The sequence below is a fragment of the Lottia gigantea genome, assembly GCF_000327385.1.
Source record: "Lottia gigantea unplaced genomic scaffold LOTGIsca_47, whole genome shotgun sequence".
NCBI lineage: Eukaryota > Metazoa > Mollusca > Gastropoda > Lottiidae > Lottia > Lottia gigantea.
Genome location: NW_008709640.1, coordinates 905,463 through 931,202, shown reverse-complemented (window position 1 = coordinate 931,202; position 25,740 = coordinate 905,463). Strand labels below are relative to the sequence as shown.

Sequence of the window (25,740 nt, the reverse complement as noted above, 5' to 3'; positions counted from 1 at the left end):
AAGGGACGTCTTTGCTTCAACATTTGACCATGACTGTAACCATCCACAGCTTGGTCAATTGGATTAATTTGATCATTGTCGTCTGCCATCCTGTAGTGATATCATGTTCTTGTAACTTCAATGGTTGTTCTATCTTTATTCTAGGTTTCCTGGGATTCCAGTACTCTAGGTTTCTGGTTCACTGAATTAATTGATAGAAATCAACAGTTCCATACATGGTGTTTTGATGGCCGACCTCTATCCTTCTGGATGACAGGATTCTTTAATCCACAAGGTTTCTTAACAGCCATGAGACAGGTTTGTAATCTTGAATCTTATATTTATGTCTTTTTATCCTGTATAATGGTAATGTCAATTGAAATTTACAGAGCAATTCTCTCATAAAAAAAGGGCATATTATGTGAAGCCAGAAATAGATAAGCAAGATTGTGCACTTTGACCAATACGTGACCACAAAACCCTCAAAATGTTCTTCTGGGAACACCTAATGCCACTCTGCAATTGGATTTGTGAACTCAGCTTCTTTCACAGAGAATCCTTACAGCTTTGGCATTTCTATTGCATACATGCCTTAATTCATTAGTTCTAAAAGTGACTTGTATGGTTTTTATTCTAGGAGGTGACAAGAGCTCATAAAGGTTGGGCTTTAGACAGTGTTATACTGAGTAATGACGTCACTAAATACCAGAATAAAGAAGATATACCAGCACCACCAACAGAAGGAGTCTATGTTTATGGTCTGTTCCTCGAAGGAGCTGGTTGGGACAAGAGAAATAATAAATTATGTGAACCACGACCAAAACAACTGTTTGATAACATGCCTATTATTCACATAACTGCTGTTAACAGTACAGGCGGTCCAACCTATGACGTCAGAACAATGTACGTCTGCCCAATTTACAAGAAGCCCAGAAGAACTGACTTGACCTATATTGCTGATGTTACTTTAAAATGTGCCCAAAGTCAGAGTCAGTCTCCAGCTCACTGGATAATGAGAGGAGTAGCATTACTCTGTGATATCAAATAGATTATTTATATAGTAACTTTTTATACAATATCAACTAGTAGTTTATCTATTTATATACCTTGTTATTTATTCATTTACTAGTAATTTTTCTCTTACATTGTGATAATTTTTAAATGTTTATTTTCAACCAAGTATTCCGTCCAAAGATATATATTTTGCATTATTTTCTGTCAGATTTTGCTGTTATTTGCGACTTTTTGACAAATATGTCTAGATGACCAAAACAAGTGTTTATGTGTATGTTTTCCCGTCTTAAGAAATGTGGTAGTCAATGAAAATTTAATCCTCTACCACAGAATTCCATTAATTGTTGAAAAAGTTTTATTGACAAGGAGATAAATTATGTAACTTTTTTCATCCAAAGATGTTTTTGTTTCAACCAAAGAATTTTAAGTATCTTCAGTATCAGACCTATTTAAACAATATTTTGTTGACTATTTTGTCTGTCAAATTATCCCATATATTTGTTGATATTCATGTTGCCTTGTATCTGTATCTTAATATTTATAATTTTCACTCTCTTAGATATAAAATCTTCATCTCAACATGTTTATTTTATATCTCAAACTCACAAGAGTACTTTATTTGATCTGATAAGGAAATAATTGTTTTGATATATCAGTTGATAAGAAATTAGTGATATGATAGCTCATTTTGGTTGAAAGATCAGTTGATCAACAATTTTGTAACTTATTAGCATATCTACCAACTTGCATGATAACTCAATTTCCAATTTTAGTGATAGCTCAGTTAATTAGGTTTTTGTGATTCGATAGCTCAATTTCAAATTTTGGTGATAGCTCAGTTAATTAGCTTTTTGTGATTCGATAGCTCAATTTCCAATTTTGGTGATAGCTCTGTTAATTAGCTTTTTTTATTCGATAGCTCAAATTACACTTTATATGATAACTGTGGTTATGCTCTTCAGGGTTGTTGATTTTAATATTTTGCACATACATGAGTGCATTTACATTTTTCTTTTTTTTTGACTGGACATCATGAGCAAAACAAGCTTTCATAAACAATTAACAAAGATTCCTTTTATACAATTTTTTTGGGTAGTTTTCAAACACCTTATTATTACAAAACAATGAATGATGTCAACAAAGAAATAAGAGCACAGCTTGGTACACTAGAACATTCCATGGAATTTAGTCTGTAATTCCAGACTCAAACACAAACTAAAAATTCTTAATTAGATTGCTTTAAACAATACTGGGCCATTTCAATTTTGTATTTTTAAAGATGCCAGAAGAAATGAGATCAATGGATTATTTGTCCATTAAAAACTGTCTATATAGTCTAAAGTGATCAGGGTTCTCAAATTTTGGCACAAAATTCACTTTCAATATTTCACTGAATCCTTCGTCTTTATCTGGGAAAACCAACTTGGACCTGGAATAAATAATGGAGGTTAGAATATAAGAAAAAAAAACAGTATTTCTACTAGTGCTGGCACTGTACATTGGTGAATCGATGTATCGCGATACGACATGCCGCAATATGCGTACCATATCACAGTCGTATTTTGATACAATTCGTGTTGTATTGTGATCCTTGTATCGTGATAGTATCATGGCATGATTGGTGATGCCCAGTACAAATTTCTATACATTCATACTCACCCACCTGTGCAACTAGTTTCGTTAATTCGCTTCTCTGGGGTGATCCCACATTGTTTTTGAGCTAATTCTGGTATTTTTAGAACATTAAAACGCAATTTACATTCTCAAACACCCAAATGATTTCTATCATGTGAAAACGTGTAAAATCATCAACATATAAAGAAAACAGAGAAACTTACTTAAAAGAGTTCATTATTAAATCATTGATAGCTTTATGAGATTTATCTGTAGCTTCTCGAAACTGTTAAAAGAAAATATATTTACATCTTAATGAGTTCACTTCAATATTCTCAAAAATCAACATACAGCAAACACTATATGGACTCAAGAAAAAGCCTGTGTCTTTCAATTTTTGGCCATGACAGTTTAAGGACAGGCTGTAGTATTGAAATTGAGGACGTTTGAAAAAGTTTTCTTCAAAATTATTCGAGTCCACTAGGGATAATAATTCGGGAAAGATATAAAGCTAATAATAATGGTGGAAATTATATAGATTAAAAGCTTACCCTTTCATTGTGTTTAGCCTGATCTATTGTAGTTGATAATACAAAACATCGCACAGGAACATCAGCATCTCTAGCACAGCTAACATATCTATAAATAAACATATAGGCTTCTAATAGATTTTCAACTCAATGAACACTAAAATAAACTCATTTGAAACATGATGTTCCTCATATATATAACAGTGAAGCTGAAGGTACTGTTTGACACAATGTAGCTTTAACTACAAATATTTTACCTTTCTCTGGACTCTTTATTAGGATTAGTGTTGTCCACAACTACACTTTTACCACCTTGTAAAGATTTCTTACATAAACTGACACATTTCTGCCACGTACCTAATGTATCCTGAAATAAAAACCTTGTAAATGAAAAGATATTTTGGTTTTAAGTTCTCTACTTTTCCGGTCCTAATTGAGCTGATAGCCAGTGCCAATGAGTTGAATTTTGTAAAAGCGATACCATAATCTAAGAGTTTTTACTGTTGAGGAATTGAATTGAGCACAGTCGGTAGCACACAAAGACACGATGCTTTTAACATGCGAGTGCATTTCAAATTTTTGGCTTGAAATCAAAACAGATGAGGAATAAGTAATACATAATAGAATATATACATGTACTTCTAAGTTCTAACTCAAAAAAGCTCAGTTTTAATTTTAAAATCTTACTCTATTGACATGAACATATCCTTTTGGTACCAAATACTTCTTGGCAAAAAATGTTTTTCCTGCTGTAAATAAAAATGTTATAATATAAATACAATATCTAGTGTATTATATTATTGTATATTGAATAATTTCCACTTAATATCTAAACTGTTTGGTGGTACAAATAATAACCAATGAAAGAAATGAAAATTACATCATGAAAGAAATGTCTACTTACATGCTGGAAAACCTGTTAAAACTATCACCTAAAAATAGAAAAGATGAAAGCAATAATAATACTTTTTCCTGACTATTTATGCCATGGATTCCATCTATTCTATGTAAAGTAAAAATGCTGATTTCCATGAGTACGTACATACTTATGAATTTGTGTACTAGCCCAAAAAATAAATAAATAAAAATAAACCTACTTCTTGTGATTTCGATGTTATTTTACCACCAGGTGGAGTTGTAAGAGGATCTTCTTCTGATAGATTTCTCTACAAAAAAAAATTGATTAATTTAATAAAAATTTCAACTTTAGTTTCATTGAATAGTAATGATGATGCCATGAGAACCAAAATAGAGAAATACAAACAGAGAAAGACAGTGAATACTTACAGGATCAAAGGATGGCAGTGAAAACTTGGCTATTGGTTTATTTAAAAAGAATTCTTCTGGTGTGTGAAAAAGTACCCCAATATTAATAGCAAACTAGAATTAGATAAAACTTAAATCATAATTTACAGTTTTAGGGTCCAAATAAATACCTTCACATTAAAAATTATATTGACTTTGAGGCCATGGCTGGCTATTTTCAAGGATTGATTTGTGTCTTAAATATATGTCAATAGTCGGCAGAACTGCCCGAAAATCACATAAATATATCACTTTTTTTTCATGTCTTATCTATATATGGCTGGATGAGTCAACATTTTAACTCTGAACACTATTACTGATTAGCTTTGCTAAAAACTTCCTGTTTCTGAGACTAAGGTACGATTGGTCAAACAGATGTCTCTTTCATGGTAAATGGTTACGGTTATAAATGTTTTTGGAAGGTAGCTGGAAACTTACCAATCTATCACTACAAGAAAAATCTTTTTTTCTTCCTGGATTCCATTTATCAGGTCTACCTGCTGCATCTATGTGGATAAGAATATTTATATATATGGGAAATCCGTACAATTCTTCAAGGTAACAAGATTTAATTTCGTTCTCATTTTTGTCTTTGTTAAAGTAATTTGCCAATATCATCATCTAAATCAGTCAATCTAGTGATAGAAAATTCAAAATGGCATCGTCATACAACAAATCATCATACAATCAATTCATACATAAGAATGGTTATAACCACTCACCTCCAACATAAAAACTTTCTCTTAATTTGATTTCAACTCCATCATTACCCTGTCAATAAAATTTTAAATCTAATCAAATAATGCAATGGATATCATAGAAACAACTTCTATTACTATACGTCTGCCACTTATACCAGAGGACAATTATATCTCCTTTCTCTTATCATAAATCAATGTCATCTTTAAGATACACAGAATACATTTTGAGCTAAAATTGAGCCCTTACCTCTGTTTTTAGAAAATCCCACATACCAGTACAGGGTTTCCTATACATACCAGCACCTGTAGCTACTAGAACCTAACCAAAATAGACAATTTGTTAATTATAAGCTATGGTAAGGTGTCAGTCGAATGCTAAAAGACAGTATTGTTCACAAGAGGCCACACTACCAAGCCCAATCTTAGATCTATTAAAAGCTTTTCTTATAGTGAAGGATATATTACATAAGATCATATCCTACCTGTATTGGAACTTTGAGTCGTTCAACTATATTAGTAAATTTCTCCTTTAGATCTTCAATCTTAACTTTACCTCTTGCAACACCCATCTATATAAATATAATTGTATGTTAGTATAATTTGCTTATTAAGTTGACAAGTTGACCCAACAATACGGTTCACCGTCATTTCGTCATTTCGGCACAAATATACACAAGACATGATCATTTAGGCACAGTGTTATTTAAGCACACCTCAATTAGGCACATATTCACTGGCACAAACTTTTTAGGCACACTAATAATCAGCACAAAGTCATTTAGGCACATCTTTCAATAAAGTATCTGTCAGGTGCTTAAAATATTTGAGACCAAATGACCACAATATCAGCTTATTATAGCTTTCTAGCTCTATCCTATTTCCAGTTGCCACCAAAGTCTCAGAGATTAAGGAATTGTTTCAAGGGTTATTTAATCACAACAGTTTTCATAAAATTAACAGTGACGTACAAACCTGATTGGTAAATAATACTATTTTATAACCACTTGCATATAACTCTTTAATTTTCTTGGGTATTTCAGGGTAATGTAATCTGAAAATATATTCAGTTTGTTTGATACATCCTTTATATTAGATCCACCTTTAAAAGAGAAAAGCTGTGCAGCTACATTTGAAAGAAATAAGAAAAAATCATAAATACTCTCTAAAAAGTGGTCTTCTTGCCTTTTATCCAAATAAATCTATGGCTGGAATAATGGCACAATGACAAATGGTAAAAGGTTCCGGGTCAACAGATTACTGGCTGTGATTATGATCCATAACCGACCGACTGAGTTGACAGATTTCAGGCAATATAAAAAGATAAGTAAGCTGAAAAATATTACACCTACTTCCAGTCTCCACTGTGAGTTGGAAAAACTTTTCCTGAGGCTGTTGTTATAATAGTGCCATCAATATCAAAACCTGCAATCTTAATAATAAACATTTGATAAAAAAATTAATCATTCACAAGATCCCTTGAAATCTACACAGAGAAAGAAAAATTCATTCAAATTCCCCAACATCCCAAGAAGATGTGAAAATTGTTTTTAAGGCATTAAATACTGAAACACAATCTATGCATTGACTATGCATCAATGTTTTGGCTTTAAATATAAATCAATACATAATCAACTTACTTTTGATCTTCCCTCAATATCTTTAGAAGAGTAGACATATAACTTATCATGTTGTTTCCATTCATTTGCTGTTGGTGTCTTCTTAGTGAAGAATTTGAATTCAATCTTTGGCTTCACAGGAGATTCAGGTTTGTCTTTCTTCTCAGCCCTTTGTTTTTCTTGTAATAATTTTAATTTTTCACTCAAATCTTGTACACGCTTCTCTTCATCATCTTGACTATCAGATACATTTTTATTGTCTGAGGATTTGGAGGTAGAACTGACCTTGTCTTCATTTCTACCGCGTTCTTTAGAATCCTTGTCTTTAGATTTAGAATCCTTGTCTTTAGATTTAGAATCCTTGTCTTTAGATTTAGAATCCTTGTCTTTAGATTTAGAATCCTTGTCTTTAGATTTAGAATCCTTGTTATCACCAGATTCTTTGTCCTTATCTGACTTTGAATGTTTAGAGTCTCTGTAATCTTTGTCTGATTTGTAATCTTTGTCTGATTTGTAATCTTTGTTGGATTTGTAATCTATGTCAGATTTGTAATCTTTGTTGGATTTGTAATCCTTAAGCTTATCTGACTTGTAATCTTTGTTGGATTTGTAATCGTTATCTGATTTGTAATCTTTATCTGATTTATTATCCTTGTCTTTAAGTTTTGTTTCCAAGTTTTTAGAATTTGAGTCTGCTTTGGAATTAGACGCTAGATCGGACTTAAAATCCAGTTTTGATTGCTTTGACTCTTTAATAGCTGTTAAAATAAAGTCCTTATCAGATTTTGTAACTTTTTCAGATTTAGAATTTTTATCATCAGATGTTATATTGGTATCAGGTTTTGCATCCTTTTTCAATGGCTTCATAAGATCGATAATTGGCTTAGAAGGTTTGTTTTCTGAGATAGATTTTTCAAATCTTGAAACTTTCTCATCCAACTTAATAATTTTTTCACTGGAATTGTCCTGTTTTGAATCATTTAAATGAAATTTTCGCTTTTTTGAATCTTTTTCAGAACTGGCGAGATGATTACTAGATGCACCGGTGGCGGCAATTTGAAATGGCTGTATTGGAGTCTTATTTGATGATATGAATGAATTAACAGTTTTTGAAACTGATGACTGATTAGATACATTAGGATTATTCACTAGTGTATTTTTAACATTAGAACCTTTACTTTCCTCCACTGACTGTTCATGAGCATCAATATCACTGTAAAACTGTTCTAATTCAGATTTAATGTCAACTTTAGCCTTTTTAACACCAGAAACATCAAGTATTTTAATTCCACTTAGTCGTTTGGGTTTGATGTCATGAAATTGAAACTGTACTTCATGAGGATAGTCCTCATTAAGTATATATAAAGTTGAACCGGGTTTTAATTTCATGCTGCTGCCCTTTTCTATTTTAGTTTGATCAATATGTCCAGAGTGATTGCCTAACTGTTTGACATCAACCTCTTGCTTTTTCCAATCTGCTATTAACTGAACTGTAATAAACAAACACATAATAAATTGTGAGCATGTTATACAAGTATCAGGATTTACATATAGAAGTAATATTGTTAACCAGTAAGGCCTACAGATATGGTTATAATAATATAACTTCTACTTAGATGGTGCACATAAATTTAAGGGTAATTTTTATCCATATACAAACAAGGGGAAAGGCTCAGCATCAATCAGTTATCATCACAAATTTCATACCGCACCTCAGTTTGGTACACTCTATAAGCTTACTGCACCAAAGGATCATTTTTAAAGATGAAAAACATCCATAATGTTTTTGTTTTCGATAGAGCTACGAGCAAGCTACAATATTACTATGATTGATAGCCTGTGCAGTTTAGAGAAATAGTTGAGGAAAAATAGGTTTTACAAACCTTGATTTCTTGAGCACTTTGCATCCTTTATTTTTGTCAGTGGGCTTCTTCCTAGAACAACTACTTCACCGTCAGGTAAAGGAATAGGGTCATGGGTGCCATTTTTACAAATCAATTCGCAACTTTTCATTTTAATAATTTAAAATTGATAAAAAAATATTATTTATTTTTCTTTAGATTAGCGCCATGAAAAACATGAAAGAGCTGCCAAGGGGAGATAATGACCGATGAAAAGTAGTCGCGTTTCACCAGACCTTATTCGGGTATTAAAGCTATCATGAAAACACAAAACTAAAAGTGACATTTCTTGCAAACATTTCATCGTCAGATTTCAACGAAATGGTGACGGAAATCGATATCAAGGACATTGACCAATGAATCTGAATTCATATATCGTTATTTATGTTCATTTTATCAAAATTGAGTTAGGCCTATATATAGAAACTTAAAGCTGTCATGAACTCGTAAAACATACCAATCTATAGTAATGAATGAATGAATGTAAGAAGGTTTAATTTCATGTCATGGACATCTAGCATAGTTTATGAAGCTATCTGCAACATTAAAGCTGTCATGAACATATAAAAGATATATTAATATCAAGCAATCTCAACTTCATGAAATCAATTGATTTCTATTTCATCTCATGGAAATCTAAAATAGTTTCTGTAGCTATCTGCAGCTCTGGCAAATGGTAAACTAAAACCAAATAATTCAGTCTGTCCAATTACGTTACAGGACGGACAAAGAAAGACTCTTTACAATGATTTTATAACAAATCTATTTAATCATATATATATAAAAAATACGAATACATAAATATATAACAAAAGTTTTCATAGCAAATCAAAAGTGACTATAGGCATATAATTCTAATCAATCTATTTCAACATAATGTAGGTAGAAATGTATTTGTGTATGAATTAAGTGCTTTAATACAAGTCTAAATTATAGCTTAATAAATTAAAGATGAATTGTACATATATTTATTATATTTAAAGTTGCGTTGGTGGTAAAAACAGGAGAAAATAACAAGACATTGTCAATCATGTTATAAGTAATGTACAGCACATCTTTAAGTAAATATTACTTATGTTATTGATATTGATAATTCACTTATGTTTTTTTGCATAAAAGTTATTTAAGTCAAGGTACAAAATACTTGTTTGTTTATATTAGAAAAAATACATCTTGCTTCACCAAAGAGTCAATCTCTTGATACAGCAGCACAATATCTCCTACATATTAACCTCATATGTCCCTTATCAATTTAATCAATTTGTGATTGTGTATATAAGATAATTATCTTCAGAATCATTTAGTGATAACATTTTATTGGTTGAGAATAATGCCACAACCAATCAAATTCAAAAATAAGAACACAGTGTTGCAGCAGCAAAGGTTGGCTTGTTGTCTACTGACTCATATGGCGATGGTGCATAAAGAAAGCAAAATTAATACAAAAATTGCACTTTTTTTTTCATTTTGAGTAAAAACTTATATCAGAAAGTGTATAATTGAGCAAAATATTAAAATTTCACACAATATATATACACATGTACAAAATTATAAAAAAATCACAGTAGGGAAAAGATAGGGAAAATAGTGAACACATTAATTCAAAAACATAAATTATGAACACAAATCACACATTATAAATGGGATTTCCTATTTGAAAAAATTGGTTCAATGTGAGAACTACTTAGGAGCTCATCAAAATTTTATAAGAATTATTCTGTGATTATAAAATAATTTTATGTCTACATTCAATTTTATTTAAATCGTTTACATATTGAGTCTAAAAACAAAATTCTTTACAAATTTCATACTTGTGATTACCTTGTATAAGAGTATTAAGCTAGAAGGCATTGTAATGGGTATACTTGTCATGATCAATACAAAAAATGTGGGTTTTTTGTTTTTGGCACAAAACTGAATAGTCAAATCACAAATTTAACTAGTTTATTTTTTTTAGATTTTAGCAATATGAAGCTAATAACAAATATAATGTAAGGAGAATTTAAGATGAAACGGGGTGAGGTCAACCAAATGGGAAACTAAGAAAGTAAAATCCCTTTTGATTACCGGTACTACAATGGACACATGGCATAGTCTATTGCTTGGTTACCAATGATTTTTGTTTTCAGGACTTAAATAAAATTTGAAAAAAAAATTCAATGTTCTGTTTTTTTTTTTGCATCAGATGAAAAAACCATTTGATCCATTGTTTGATCATACACGTTCAGTTTATTTGACTATTTGATGGGTGAAATGGAGTTGTATAAAAAGGTTATTTGAGTCAGTATGTTCAAGAATATTTAAGCTCTGGATTCAGCTGGTGAAGTCATTTCTACCCTACTGTTCATTTCCATTTCTTCATATAGCAGATCAGAGAGTTTTTCATTCAGATTAAAACCCATTAAGTCTTTTCTAGTTATAATACCAACTACATGGTTCTCACTGTTGACAACTGGCATGTGACGTAAACCCATTGTTCGAAATAAAATATAGGCTCTCTGGAGGGAAAAATTTGCTGGAATGCTAAACGCTGAGGTATTGATGTAGGGACCCTTAAAAAATAATATTAATATATTAATAGTTTCAATGAAGAAAGAAATGAATGGAGTTTTACATTCTTCTTTTCTGCACCTAATTAGGCTATTGAAGATGGGCAACATTATGCAGTACAATGAGTGAGAATTTTGCCAGGACAGCAGCATTTGCAGACTCTTTTTCGATTTCCAACTATCGGGGATCAATATTGTGCTCAGTCTGTAGCAGAAAGTATTGCCTGGATTGAACATTTGACCTTCAGGTTAGCGAGCAAGCGTGTAACTCGGTGAGTCGTCTGGCTCCCAAATAATAACAATAGCAACACATATTGAAATTAATAACTTTACATTCTCGATAATCCAACACATTCTATAATATACAGAGTTAACTATTGTAAGGCCATTTTCTTTTTCTATGCACTTACAACACAGATATCTGACTGTAACTACTTACAAGATTGAGAAGTTTCTTCTCATATTTAGGATCATCTATGTAGGAATTCAGTTGATGGGAAATTTCTGCATGGTTTGATAGTTTATCAATCATTAACTAAAACAGAAAATGAATCAACATTATGAATTTGAGAGCTTTTATTAAGATTGTGATGCCTTTAACTATTGGTAAAAGTTTGATCTGCCTCAAGTCTTAAATGGAATAAGTTATCATTATCACAAGCAACAGTCTATGCATATGAAAGCATCTAGTCTTGATAGCGTAGAAGCTGAAGACCACAAAAATTTTTTAACCACTTAAATTTTTCATTTCTTCTAGAAGTCAAGCATGTCTGAATGTCCTTTTCTGATAATATGGTTCAAGGCGATTTTTTGGCCAATATAGTTGTAAATAATAGAGGAATATATGCCTTAAACATCATTGATATTTACCTTTTCATATCCTATCAATGTGACATCATTTTCTATATCTTTCACTTCTTCTTCACTTTCCATAAATAGTTCTTCATGATTTAATAATACTGTTAATTCTAATCTATATAAAACAAAAAATTCTAATCTATAAAATAACAATAATTTTTAAATAGTTCTTCATGATTTAATAATACTGTTAATTCTAATCTATAAAATAACAATAATTTTTAAATAGTTCTTCATGATTTAATAATACTATCAATTCTAATCTATAAAATAACAATAAATTATAATCTATAAAATAACAAAAAATGATTGTCAATTCTAATTTTTAAAATAACAAATAAATTCTAATTTCTAAAATAACAAATAAATTCTAATCTATAAAATAACAATATCTACAAGTAGTTCTTCAATGTGATAACACTGTAAATTTGTATTATAAAGTTAGATTGATGAAGTATAAAATAGTAATATTCTTACCTAGTGATGACCCCATGAAATACTTGATCACCATAAGAATTATTTTTAACCACAGGAAAACCACCATAAGTTGTATGAAGTAATAGATCAGCCAAAGAACTTACAGATTCACATATCTTAATAGTTTTAACTGGTGATACCATAATATCACTGGCTTTATATAACTCGAATTGTACACTAAAATATAAACACAATACATAGAACATTATGAGGGGAGTAGATTGGTCGGTTTGGGATTTATAAAACAAATAGTTATAACAACAAGTTATAACATAGTTCAGAATGCATTATTACACCTGTGCCTTGAAAAGAAGTGTAGATATATTCAAAATGGTTGTGTGCTTGTGAACAGAAAATAAGCAATCAAACTGTACCTTTTGCCATCAGCAGTAAGTCTGGGCTCAGAATCTAAGAATGGAATGCATTTTAATTCTAAATGAGCATGAAATATAGGATGAGTAAAAAAATCTCCAATCCATTTTCCAACCATAACAGCAACCATGACAGGTAATAAAACTTGTACATCATTAGTTAATTCCATCTGAAATATATAAAACAAATTTTGTACCAAAACTGATGTTGAGAAAAAAAAAAGAATTTTCATCAGTTTGACTGTGAAAATGTTAGTCTTAGCCTGAAAGTGACAAAAATTTGTTTCCTTGAATTGCAAAAGAAGCATACTTTGCAATATATTTAACTAACTATATACCCCTGTCCCGATCAATTTATCTGGCAAATATAGAAACCCCATTAAAAACATGTTATTAAGAAAAGGACACGGCATATAAGGAAAGATTAAATCATACCATAATAACTGTTACAGCAAGTGTTAGTCTAGAAACACCACCAAAAAATGAAGCAGCACCAATCAAAGCGAAGGCACCAGGATCCATCCAAACCCAATAACTATTAGGATCAGTATGTACACCAAATAATGATACCATAACTAATCCTATTATACGACCATATAAACTTCCTATTAATCTAAAAGAAAAATATCAAATTAATACAGGAATAAATTCAATGAGCAGTTAACCAATGACATATGCCTTACATCTGAAAATCGCAAGGCAAGTTTCAAGAAAGATATAGCCTATGTATCACCAAAACTACAGCATTATCTCTATCACTATTAATACTGATGTATGACAAGGGCAGTATTGGGCTTTGGGTATTGTTAGAGGACAGAAAATGATGAAGTAATAAGACAATGATTTCAGATTGGCTGAAGTTTTTATTTCTCAATCTTTGTGATTTAGTTTCATTAATAAATGTCAAATTTTCCAATTGTAAAGTAATATTCTAAACTAGAAATTAAATTGATATCAACTTACAACATAGGAACAAGTATACCACTAGATACAGAAGTACCTGATGACCAACAAACCATACAGAAAAAATAGGGTAAAGCAGTAAACAACGTGGCATAACCAAACTGTAAATGGGTTTCACGCGAAAATAAATGACGTACTGCTGTTTCTGTTGTACCATATAGAAGTGATGCCACTGAAAAAAAATGGAATTTTATAGCATCTGATTAGACAAATGAAGATGGTAACGTTTGCTGTAGGCAATGATGGAAATTTTGCTGAAATATCAGCATTAGCCACCTTCTCAACTTCATACTGTGATGATAAATCAGCAAACATATCAAAGAAGCTAATAACTTACCCTAGGTTACAAGACCCTAGTATTTCTAAATAAAATGCATCGCTTCATTTGTTTTTTATAAACAGTAACAAGGATAACAACTTAGGTTCATGAAGATCCTTCTCCCAGCTAGTCCTTGACCAAATTTCTTAGCACTGATCTTTCCTGGATTATAAGTACCTGCTTACAGTTGGGTCAACCAGAATAATGAAGAAAGATGACTATTTCAAGTTCACAAAATTTCACAAGCTGACTGAGATTAGAATCAACAACCACCATTCATTTGAGGTAACCAAGTAAATTACATACATGATGTAAAGTTTCTAACACTCTGACTGTGCGAACCCTCTCAATTCCACCAAGATAGTGATAAGACCCTTGTTATTTCTATATAAATTCAATCTATGGCACATTTAGAAAAACTTACATTCATTATATGTTCTATTGGTATGATATGATGTTTTATTAACCAGATAGTCTTCACCTGCTGGACAATTAAAAACCATCACTTCCTGTTCCACATGGAATGCATTAGTTGTACTATTTACACAGTTCTCTCTACAAATGATAAAAATTATGTAGCAATGACATCAATTAGAATCTTTGGATTAAAAGATCTAATAAAGCTTTCATTTCAGCTGGTTGTATCAAACTCCTTAGTCAGTATACATTATATTTAAAAAAAAAAAGAATTATGATACTGCTAAATATCCTACAATATTTCGCAAGATCATATATACTCTATTTTCATTTTCTAACACTAATTTGACAGTGTTGTTTGATTGTATGCCATTTTTATTACTATTTTAGTATGATGACCACAGAGTACATTTTTCTTAAATGAATTTCTTAATATAACCTATTGTATTTATCTTAAAGAGTTCTAAATTGTGTTTGTAAAACTGAAAATTTACACATTTAAGTGGATAATAAATAGATTTTATTAATAGTCTACTATACTTACACAACGTGTTCTAGGTCGGTTTCAATACATTTAAAAGTTGTACATGGAAATGCAGCAGGTAAAAATAATGATAAAGAACTAACAATGATCTGTAATAAAAAAAAATTGCAATTCACACTTTGTAAACATTGCATGACCTTACTTAACACTTAAAGGTTTTTCTAAATTCTGTATGTGTGTCTATGGTTCATGTGATTCCACTTAAACTAAGTGTTTGATGACATCACTAATCCTTATCCATTTATCCTTATGTGATAAAGCATATTTTGCAATTAGCGACATTGAAATAAAATTCTCGTCAGCACAGACATTTATGGTGTTGATCCATTGCATGCTCCACACGTGATTATTGACATGGTGGAAGAGGACTTGGAGATTTTTGTCTCCTCGTGTGCCCATACCAGTCCACTCTAGTCGGTGACAAAAATCTCTGACCAAGACAGTTCGTGTGTGTCAGGTGTGAGAAAAGTAAAGTAAAAATAAAAACAAAAACATACCATAATAAGAGCAGGTTCAATCAATCTAATAGCTTTCTGTATGCCAGGTGTGGCTACTTTAGATAAGAATTTTTTACGACTACGTGTTATTTTAAGATTCATGATAGTAAATAAGGCACCAAGTAGTCCACCTAATATACCAATAATAACTGTTGGTATAAACATTAACAAATTAACATCTACCCCTCGATTTATCTACAATAAACATCACATTTCAATCAATTTCAAAATACAATTGAGATAGTCTTGTTATTCGATCATGTGACAATTAAAGCTAAAATTTCTGCTGATATGTTGACAGCTAGCTTAACAGATCTGGCCCTATCTGTTCCTTAGACGAGAGCCCTAACCATGACGATATCACGTCCGAAGAACAGGTAGGGCAAGATTTGTCAGGCAAGTTCACCGCATGATAATTTGAGACATGATTACAGTCTTACCTACCTAACTTGAGACTTAGTGGAATGAATTAGAGCTCAAACAAGTACCTTGATACCTATATAAGACTACAACCTTTGCAGACTTCCGAACAAGAATATTTCCTGGTTAGATATCACCTTATGTCAGGTAAATTAATTGAAAATGCACATTTGACTCACAATAATGCATTACCAATTTCCAATGAAATGTTGATATTCAAATCATAAACAACTTAGACACTCACATTAAAGAGAATGTATCTTTCTGTTTTAAACTGACCAAAATCTCCACTATAACTGAATCCATGAAAAGCTGAATTAAACAAATCAGTTGTAAAAGCTGACACCATACAACAAAAGAATATTTGCCAAGACAATGTCGTAGTCCAAAATGATGACACTTCTTCCATAGAAAAAAGCAATCCTCCAACTGGTGCTCCAAAAGCAGAAGCAACTCCTGCTGCTGCCCCAGCTGATATAAAGTTACGTCTGCAAAAGAGAAGAAAATCCATAATCAAAATGACATGTATTTCATGACCAAGTATGCACTTAAACAATAAATGTACAAAGACACTCAATATCTAAAATTTGTGTAAGATAGCAAATTTTAGAAAAAAGTCATTTTTTAACGAAGACAGTAGCATAAGATAATCTGAATAATTTCAAAGAAAAAAAATTTACTTACTTGTCTTCAGAATTTCGGAACCTTTCAAACATTGGAATTTTGATTCTTAAAGTTTCAGATTTAGTTTGGCTTAAACCTGCTCCAACCAGTCCTCTGAAAAGAAAGGAGAAAAGTATCTTGTACAAATGAAAGTATGTTGCTTTTAAGTGCATAAAATATCTATGCCAATACTTCAGGAAAACTTGCATCATGGTAACATGCTGTAAAGATATGGAATAAGGCATGGAACTGTAAACATCATACACTTACCCCAGGTGAATCATGGGACCTTCTGGACCAACAGGCATTCCACAACCTATAGCCATAACACATGATAAAAACTTAACAACCATAGTCTGTAGGCTGAATATATGTCGTACATTGGTCCCATTTAAAAATCCTGTTACTTCTGGTATCCCAGATCCAGATGCACTTGGTCTCCAAAACTGAAAAAAAAAATGAAATTAATAATAGTATATAAGATCAGTTTATTGCAAACTAACCAATATCTATTAGCGTACACAATCAATCAAATTCTTACATAGCTTTGTTAGAATGAAAATTCATGAAGAATGTCCCCATGCTTAGAATAACTTGTGTGTAGTGTAGTGACATTAATGTTATGATTTTTTGACATTGAGATTTGTTATGCTTCAAGTAAGGCCTATAACAGTAGGCTTGTAACTTAATTGTTAATATTAGTTGACTGACAATTTTAGAATCCGATCAGTAGTACGATATCAAATATTATCAGTCTAGGAACAAGGATCATTAACAATATTCCAGGATAGGGTTGGTTCAAGTGATTATTGAATTAGTTAAAGTCATTATTGATTGGGTTGGGCGTATGACTCGATAATATCAAAAAGTATTCAGACCTCGGGGTTTTATGATACATTTTTTCATGAATGTGTTTGAAAGTTTTAATTTTGACGCCATATTGTTTTGTGAGTTCTTCCCCTTTACTAACAGTTTCACTTGCTTTAAAGTTATCATTCATTTTTATGTAGACTTCGTTAAATATATCAAATAATACGCAATCAGTGAATTCCTTCCATTGTCTAATGGATTAAGAATGTTGCCAACATAAATGAAATTAAATGCTTCCGGATATGGTCATGAAATTAAAAGACAAAGAGGAAGCTATTTAGGTAACCAAGTCCAACGTTGCCAAGAAGCCGTGAATATCGTGTCATTCACGCTGTATAATTGCGTCTGGATAACAAGATCTAGTCGTTAAGATAAACAATAACATTTATGTAATCAATCATTTAACCAGATAATCTATTCCAGTTCGAATTTTAAGTAATTTGTATGTACTACGGCCGGACACTGTGAGTGTTAGTAGTCAAAAATGGGATCATTACCACAAGGAAGTCGTAATGCACATATAAACCAAAGTTATGGACCAGACACAAATGTGATGAAGTTTTATGTTACTGAAAATTCAACCAAATATGGCAAGCAGTGGGAAAATTTTAAACCAAGAACAACCAGACACACAGGTACAGGCTATTTGTCTAACTTCAGACCAGGAGTCTATTACAGCCAAAGACTGGATGAAGTGGACAATCCAGCCATGGGTAATATAGTTGCCAAGAACTATCACACAGTTACACAGAGGGATTTTCTTCCTTATCAAGAAAATTCGGGTAATGAAATATTTCCTGGGCATGTCCACCAAACAGGAACAGGCTTCATTAGAGACAACAATGTTGTCAAACATACAAAGATTGGTGCTGTGAGTCCAATTGATGCTTTACCAAGTTATAAACCGTTACTTCATCGCTTAAAAGGAAAAGATCCTGTAGAAATGGAGAATCATGGTTATGGTCCAAAGTACATGGTATCAGAAACCCAAGAAAAGTATAAAGGAAGAAGAAATCCAGATGACAATAGAAGATTCAAAACAATCGGAACTCAAGAGACTACTGGATTTACTAATGGATATGGTGTGGAACCAATAACTTACAATCCAAGTTCTGCATATAAAAAAGATGGAAGTGAATTTTATACTACTAGACCAACTGGAACCAGCATTATGAAAACAGATTACCTACCTTCTAGGTACCCATTCGGCGACGAAAAATTACCCCACATTTCCAATGAAGCTGAAAAGGGGTCTGGATTTACCAGAGAAAAGGCCAAACCATTGTATGTACACAGAGTAATGGGACATGCCTATGATCATGCTGATGATATGCCCAATTTAAGAGCTGAGAAGATCAAGAAGAGTGATCCAGCAGAATATCTGAATACAATTCATCCTAATAATCATACCAGCGTTAATTCAGATATATTTAAAGGGGCAAAGAATCCAGAACTAGATAAGCTGAATAGAACAGCTGTTGGTCCTCGGGAAAGATCTGGATTTAGTGGAAATAATGAACCATTAGTAACGATAGCTGATGATAGGCAAAGATTTGTCACACACTACATGACCAGATTTTTAGATGAAAATCCCCAGGGTATTGGTAGAGAAGGACACTGTAGGGGAGGTGCACAACTACAGAAAGCTGATGGATTTACAAAGAGTACTTCAGTTCATGCTAATGATCCACGAGTAGAGCATGTTCCGTTGCGTGATATTGAACCCTACGTCTCAAGAAGTATCAAGGCCAGAGATCCATTTTATACAAATGATTTACATTCAACATTGATAACTGCTGAATAAACAATAACTGCATAATTAAAAACTTTTCACCACAATGATAAATTAATGTTGATTGTGGAACTGAATATTATGTTTAATAGAAAGGCTCTGATATGAAATGCTTTTTCGATTTTTGTTTTTAACACTATAGTTTCTTGTTTCAGAGTTGAAGTGCAAAGAATGATCGCAAACATATTTTGTGATTTCTGAGGCAAAGAACTATTGAGCATTTAAGCTTATTATTTTTGTACAGACACCAAATGATTCGGCGTAGTTTATTTTGCAGAAATATTGTTTTGAATATCCATGACTATTGAAACAGACTGTGCTAATTTAAAGTGTGGTAGTTTAGTGTACAGATATTAAAACATAGTATAAAGTTTTTATTTAATCCTATATCCTAAGTGATTTGTTGTCAAAAACATCATTAACTTCAGCATATCACAAATTTTATACTGTATAATGCCAACAACCTACATTTCTTTCAATTATTTAGATCTGGCCTGGAAAAGAGGCCTTAGATGATCCCAATTTTGTATTCATTTCTAATCAAAAACTATATTGACCAATGGAGGTTAATAATATTGCATCTAGCAACTATTTCAAGCCTATTGACATTAAAACAGTATACCTTCTGGGGCGTATCTAGAAAATGCCTGAGGGTGAAGCCAAAAATGAGAGGCCCCCAGAAGCCATTTCAGAAGGCCTGAGATGAATTTGGAGCAATGCATGTATTCACTTCAAAAAAAGACTTTTCACAGGCCTGAGGGGAGGACCATGCCTAAATATGCATATAAAAACTCCCGAGAGCTTGAAATTACCTCACAGAATTTCCATCAAATTATCTACATCTTCATATAAAAAGACCAAGATTTCTCACAGATTTCAAACCAGACACAGTTGCACATTTTGAGCTTGATGGTATTTAAACCCATAAAGGGTGCAAAGTAAAACATGTTAGAAACAGATTTGTTGACACCTACCACAACAAGAGCAGCACTACTAACAATAAATAATATACTAAAACCAACAGCAAATAGCCATGCCAAGGCCATATCACCCTCCTGAAACAAAGATTTATTGAATTAAATTCAAATCATACCAGGCACTATTTGAAGCTATATACACAAAAGGGGGTATCTTGAGAATGCTTGAGAAATGGGAGGAATCCTTAAATTTGCCACAACATGAATATAAAATAGATAGGAAATATAAATTCCACAAGAAGCAGGCCCATTAACCTGACATTATGCCCACAAAACTTATCTAAGTTTTAGACAGTGATACTTTGTTGGAATTTTTTTTTCAGTAGACAGCTGAATTATAATCAGATTGTGTAAAAAATAAAAACCTTCAAATATACTCACAGCAATTAATTTTGAAACATTATCCCATTTTACATCTGATATTATTTCTATTATCTGATGAAGTAAAAAACCTACTAAACCAACAGAAAATCCTATCATACCCATCATAAACCATCTATCCATTTCTAACCTACAAAATTCATCAACGTCTAATGTAGAAATAAAAAGAAAAGCAGATTTACATGAAATTTGGCCAGGACAGTAGCATAAGATATTTTTTTGTTAGTTCCGCAAGTCAAGAGATTTTTTAATATGCACAGTCTGAACACAGGGCCTTGGTTTATTGTCAGTTACTTCCAGCTACATCACTGAAGGGACAACTGTTAAAAAGTCAACAGGTTACATCTTGCCTATTTATCTTCACAACAGGGATAAGCAAACGTCATAATTGTGGAACCATTAATAAACTGATGTGAGCTTCTTGAGAAAGAAATTATTACTGACTAATTATGATAATTTGCAACTAGAAAAATACCAAGCTGTAAATGGTTTCGTTCTGCATATAAAAATGCACCTAAGTTATAGAATGACTAATTTGATTAAAATAGTAGCTACCTTGATACCCTCTTCCTCTTTAACCATTGTTTATAAGCTTCACTATTGGAAGGGAGATAATCCAAACTTTCAAATGTTGCCAATGCTTTCCTTTCTTCAGTTGTATATTTATGGGTGATATATATCGGTTCATAATCTCTTCCCTGGAAGAATAAAAGTATAAAATAAATCTTGCAACAGCCTTTTGTTGTACTTGTAAAGATAATATTTCGAAATCACATCTGTGATGCTAAAATGTATCAGCACATTTAAAGCACATTTTAGATCTCATCTTAAACACCTTCTTAAGGTGCGCATTTCAACACATTTGAAAAGTCAAAACTCAACTAGCCTGTTCACAATGACATGTCATGTCAAAATGACACATCAACATTAATTCACCTAACAACAATGACACATCAACATTTACTCACCTGATGACACTAACATGTCATTATTAACTTACCTGATGACAATGACATGTCAACATTAACTTACCTGATGACAATAGCATGTCAACATTAACTTACCTGATGCCATGACATGACAATATTAACTGATGACAATGATATGTCAACATCTACTCTCCTGATGACAATGACATGACAATATTAACTTACCTGATGACAATGACATATCAACATCTACTCTCCTGATGACAATAGCATGTCAAAATAAATTGCAACTAACCTGAGCAAAAGCACCATAAGTATGATCATCTGTGACACAAAATAAACCATCATCTTTAGGTGGTTCTGAACCAGATCCAGATCCATATTTACTGAGAGATTTTCTTTGTCGTAATTCATTGGGACTATATGGGTCATCTCCAGTTGTTATATCTATGGATTCTGCCCTGGTAATGTCACCACTTGCCATGTTCATCAATTTATAATATTACTTCTTCAATGTCATCTTTCTAACAATATAAAAATGAAAAAGAATATTTCATGCTGTTAACATCTTAAATCAACACAATTGACCATAACATAAAGCAGTTTCTGTTAATTTCATACACAAATCCTTGGATGCGTTAACATTCTGATCAACATATAGGTGTTCTAGGAAAAGACATAAGCTTATTCAAAATCGATAAGACTCATAGTATGAGTCATGCAGTTGTCCAAACATTTCTTTTACTAGCCGGAAGAGTTTTATTCAGCTCTCATATCACATGCCAGGGTAAAAATGACATCTGGTTAGACTGCAATTCAGCAAAAGGTTAAATTGTTTGTTGCCTGTTATAGCCAATATTGGATAGCCTACATAGTAATAAATGAAATGAATGGAGTTTTACATCCTACCACCACATAATTATAAAGAATCACATCAATGAATGTCAGATAAGAAAAAGGTCTCTTAAAATTATACAGTTATGGAAATATCACAGATAGGGGTTAATAAAAAAGATGCAGCAAGTTTATTTTTTTGTATATTTTTCCAACATTATTCTACTTGTCCTTCAATAATACATGTAGATCAAAATTGTCCATTTAATCCACCACAGCCAGGACAAAGTGGGCGTGGTCATATGACTTTTTTTTTAGTTTCATCTAGCACTTATGAAAGACATAGCATTAATAAGGCATTAATCCAATAACAATCATATCATCAAATACGATCTTTAACCTCAACTGATCTTGGGAATATTTACCATTATCTCATGTCAAAGGATTTCCTTTTTAATTCAATTTGAACAATTAACCGGAATGTCAACAAGATGAACACAACTTAACGGTGTCGTCTTATTTTCGTACCTCAATAAATTTTTTAACCGGTGTTGTAGATATTTCGTTCCAAATAAAAATATGGCATATACCAAAACGTATCCATTCCAATAAACAAGTACGTACTCACATGGCTTTACACAAATAATCTATTCATTAACCTTTCATTGTTAATTTAGAATACAGTATATGAATTGAATAGGTATGAATGGGGTTTGTATAGTATTGAATAAATACAATTTGGTAGGTAAGGCCTATTCATAACAAATTTTTATTAAGAAGAATTATTCAAAGAAATATTTAGGTTATTATAGATAATTTCATTATGAAAACTTGAATTCTTCTGGAAAATGGGTGGATGTTGTAAGTTCTTTTTTATTTTTATTATATTTTCTTAATTTTCTAAGCTAAACACTGGACCTTCTTCAAAACAATTATTATACAACACGTCTATTTCAGGCTCATCCAGCCACACAGGGCATTTAGGATTTAGTTTAGAGCATCATCCAGAAATAGACTTATCACCAGATAGAAGAGTGGCTACTTGGAAAAGTTCTGAAGAAAATGTTACAGGCTGCTGCTTTTCAAACAGAGAAATTCGAAATAATGAAAAAGTGTCAGTGAAATTTTATGGAACAGGCTATGTAGATGTTGGATTGACTTCTATGAATCCATTTTATGCAGACTATCCTCATTTGAAGTATTTATATGGACGTGTGCTATATTTTGATCCTTGTGAAATAGAATTTCAGATACGCGGAGAGAATGTTGTAATATCAGAGAATGGTGAAGTAAAAGCAGACACAGTACATATTGGTAGTGAAGATCATTGGTTGATGATAAAATTAGGATGTGGTGAAATTGAGGTCAAAATAAAAGAATTAACATAACCAATGGTCGTTTGTCTGAGTGTTGGTTGAGATTAATAAAAAAATTATGTATTGTTCTATTAATTACCTACTGTTTTCTTTAAGGACCTCATATATTCTGATCACAAAAAACATATTTTTTTCAGAATAACAACAATTTCAAACTTTCGAAAGTTATTTTGAGTGCTACAAAAACGTTGAAAAATTTTGCAATGTGTTGAGTTCTTTCTCATTTTGAAAGAATATTATTATTGTTCAAAAGGTTTGATTCTGAATTAAAGAGAATGAAAAAGAAATGTTAGAGTCAAACAGCATTCTGTTTTGTTTCCCTTGCACCCATACCTTTCAAATTCATTTTGCACCACATTTCAAAAATTAAAACAATTATGACAAATTAAAGTTTTTGAAAAGAATATTTATTTCTGAATGTACTTTGGATTTCACACAAATGACATCTAATTGTAACAACAATCTCTTTAACAATCTAAATAAACATTTTGTTTACAAGTTATATATTTCATAAATAATACATATCATTATGTTCATGATCTGTAAAGTTTGATTGCTTTTACAAATTTCAAAGTTCAAAGAAGTAACTAACTCTGCTTTCATTTAGATTCTTCAGAGACTGTTCAAAGGAATATATTTTGACAGAGTTTTATTTCAGCTATCATTCTCAGAATGAAAATTCCACAATTGGCACTCCAGCAATTAAAAAACAAAACCTAAAAGAAATTGAGCTTTATCAGCTGGCCCAATTTTTTTTTTTAAATAAGGCCAATCAAAAATCATTTAAAATTAAAATTTCTCAATTAAAACTATAAGAATAAAGTATCACAATAGACTAGGTACAGAAATTATAAATATTATTTTGGCAAGTTATTATATTTGGACGGTAAAATTAAACAATTTAAAGTGTATTAGTGAATAAAATGAAAAATGTAAAAGTATTAACACTGTATCATAAAGATACATCTCAAATGAAAAAGCATCATGTTTCTTTGATCATCCAGAGCCAAATTAACACATTAAATACAGCCTGCAATTTTTTATAAATTTTGTAAATAGCCCCTGAATAGGAATAATGGTCAAAAAAAGATGTGCTTCACTCCAAAAATTAACCATTCTGTGCTTTTGGAGCAATTTTTATAAGAAAGATGCATATAAAGGTCAAAATACAAAATTATTTTGCTGCCATATTCATGTTCTGCAAAATGTCATTGCCAAATAAGAAAGTCTAAGCAAATTGAACAAATGTAAATTTATGAATTCGTACCTGTTGCTAACTGTACATACAGGAACATTGTACGAAGTTTTGTACAGTAACTAACGGGATAAAACTTTAAAAGATATACAGTCATCGCGTGACTTCAATGTTATATTTAACATAAAATGCTGACTATGCAATGAGTTAAGTCTCTTATATTTACATTTCTACTATTACTCCCTTCAATAAACAAGTTAAACAAACCAGCGTTTATTTTCCAATAACTGTAGTTTGTCACGTGACAATAAGGCGTATGAATACATCGAAAACGAAAACAAAGATTGACCCAAGTTTTTTACCTAGAGTCTAATCTAATTTTACAATTTATTTAAATTTACAATTGTTGTTAATATTTCAATGGAATATTAAATATTTGATAATTCTATCATCCAAATAAGACTGTCTATTTATAGAACTATATTGTTAGGGGCGGGTCGGTGAACTTGATTGACAAATATGGTGAATTAAGCAACAACGGTTTCGGGTATTTTAACAATTAAAAAATAGAACATTTTAGCGTATTTTATCACAAAAGATAAACCAATGTAAATATAAGGAATGAATGTGGATCTTATTATCGTTATG

The 25,740-nt window shown here is 31.6% G+C and overlaps 6 protein-coding genes across 6 annotated transcripts in view; 3 read left to right on the top strand and 3 right to left on the bottom strand.

Annotated features, from left to right (window-relative positions):
• LOTGIDRAFT_192667 (hypothetical protein) overlaps positions 1 to 1,934 on the top strand; it is a 38,573-nt gene extending 36,639 nt beyond the window's left edge. Inside the window, exons 64-65 of the mRNA XM_009061301.1 lie at positions 145 to 297; positions 617 to 1,934. Coding sequence (XP_009059549.1) covers positions 145 to 297; positions 617 to 1,027 — 564 coding nt within the window. The 3' untranslated portion in view covers positions 1,028 to 1,934. The remainder of the gene's footprint in view (positions 1 to 144; positions 298 to 616) is intronic.
• A 136-nt stretch (positions 1,935 to 2,070) lies between these two features.
• Positions 2,071 to 8,844, bottom strand: LOTGIDRAFT_192663 (hypothetical protein). Its single transcript, XM_009061300.1, has 17 exons — positions 8,643 to 8,844; positions 8,032 to 8,249; positions 6,781 to 6,918; positions 6,493 to 6,572; positions 6,116 to 6,194; positions 5,626 to 5,712; positions 5,391 to 5,462; positions 5,165 to 5,213; positions 4,881 to 4,948; positions 4,425 to 4,517; positions 4,235 to 4,303; positions 4,042 to 4,069; positions 3,825 to 3,886; positions 3,395 to 3,504; positions 3,159 to 3,246; positions 2,832 to 2,893; positions 2,071 to 2,422 (listed from the first exon to the last, which is right to left on the bottom strand). The coding sequence occupies exons 1-17, from the start codon at positions 8,770 to 8,772 to the stop codon at positions 2,299 to 2,301; spliced, it is 1,557 nt and encodes a 518-aa protein (XP_009059548.1). The 5' UTR covers positions 8,773 to 8,844; the 3' UTR covers positions 2,071 to 2,298.
• Positions 8,845 to 10,960: 2,116 nt separating this feature from the next.
• LOTGIDRAFT_124505 (hypothetical protein) lies at positions 10,961 to 17,175 on the bottom strand (the record flags this gene model as incomplete). The annotated part of the gene is made up of 10 exons (XM_009061299.1): positions 10,961 to 11,369; positions 12,545 to 12,698; positions 12,914 to 13,085; positions 13,351 to 13,528; positions 13,879 to 14,050; positions 14,622 to 14,702; positions 15,652 to 15,804; positions 16,316 to 16,563; positions 16,760 to 16,852; positions 17,009 to 17,175. Coding segments are annotated over 10 exons (1,827 nt in total), but the record flags the coding sequence as incomplete, so codon positions are not given.
• A 797-nt stretch (positions 17,176 to 17,972) lies between these two features.
• Positions 17,973 to 19,775, top strand: LOTGIDRAFT_204303 (hypothetical protein). The gene has a single exon (XM_009061298.1). The coding sequence runs from the start codon at positions 18,093 to 18,095 to the stop codon at positions 19,410 to 19,412; it is 1,320 nt and encodes a 439-aa protein (XP_009059546.1). The 5' UTR covers positions 17,973 to 18,092; the 3' UTR covers positions 19,413 to 19,775.
• Positions 19,776 to 20,374: 599 nt separating this feature from the next.
• Positions 20,375 to 22,171, bottom strand: LOTGIDRAFT_164775 (hypothetical protein; the record flags this gene model as incomplete). The annotated part of the gene is made up of 4 exons (XM_009061297.1): positions 20,375 to 20,455; positions 20,759 to 20,888; positions 21,314 to 21,456; positions 21,983 to 22,171. Coding segments are annotated over 4 exons (543 nt in total), but the record flags the coding sequence as incomplete, so codon positions are not given.
• A 1,198-nt stretch (positions 22,172 to 23,369) lies between these two features.
• On the top strand, positions 23,370 to 23,909 carry LOTGIDRAFT_164774 (hypothetical protein; the record flags this gene model as incomplete). The annotated part of the gene is made up of 2 exons (XM_009061296.1): positions 23,370 to 23,382; positions 23,479 to 23,909. 2 exons carry the CDS (start codon positions 23,370 to 23,372, stop codon positions 23,907 to 23,909), a joined length of 444 nt encoding a protein of 147 aa, XP_009059544.1.
• Positions 23,910 to 25,740: the final 1,831 nt, after the last annotated feature.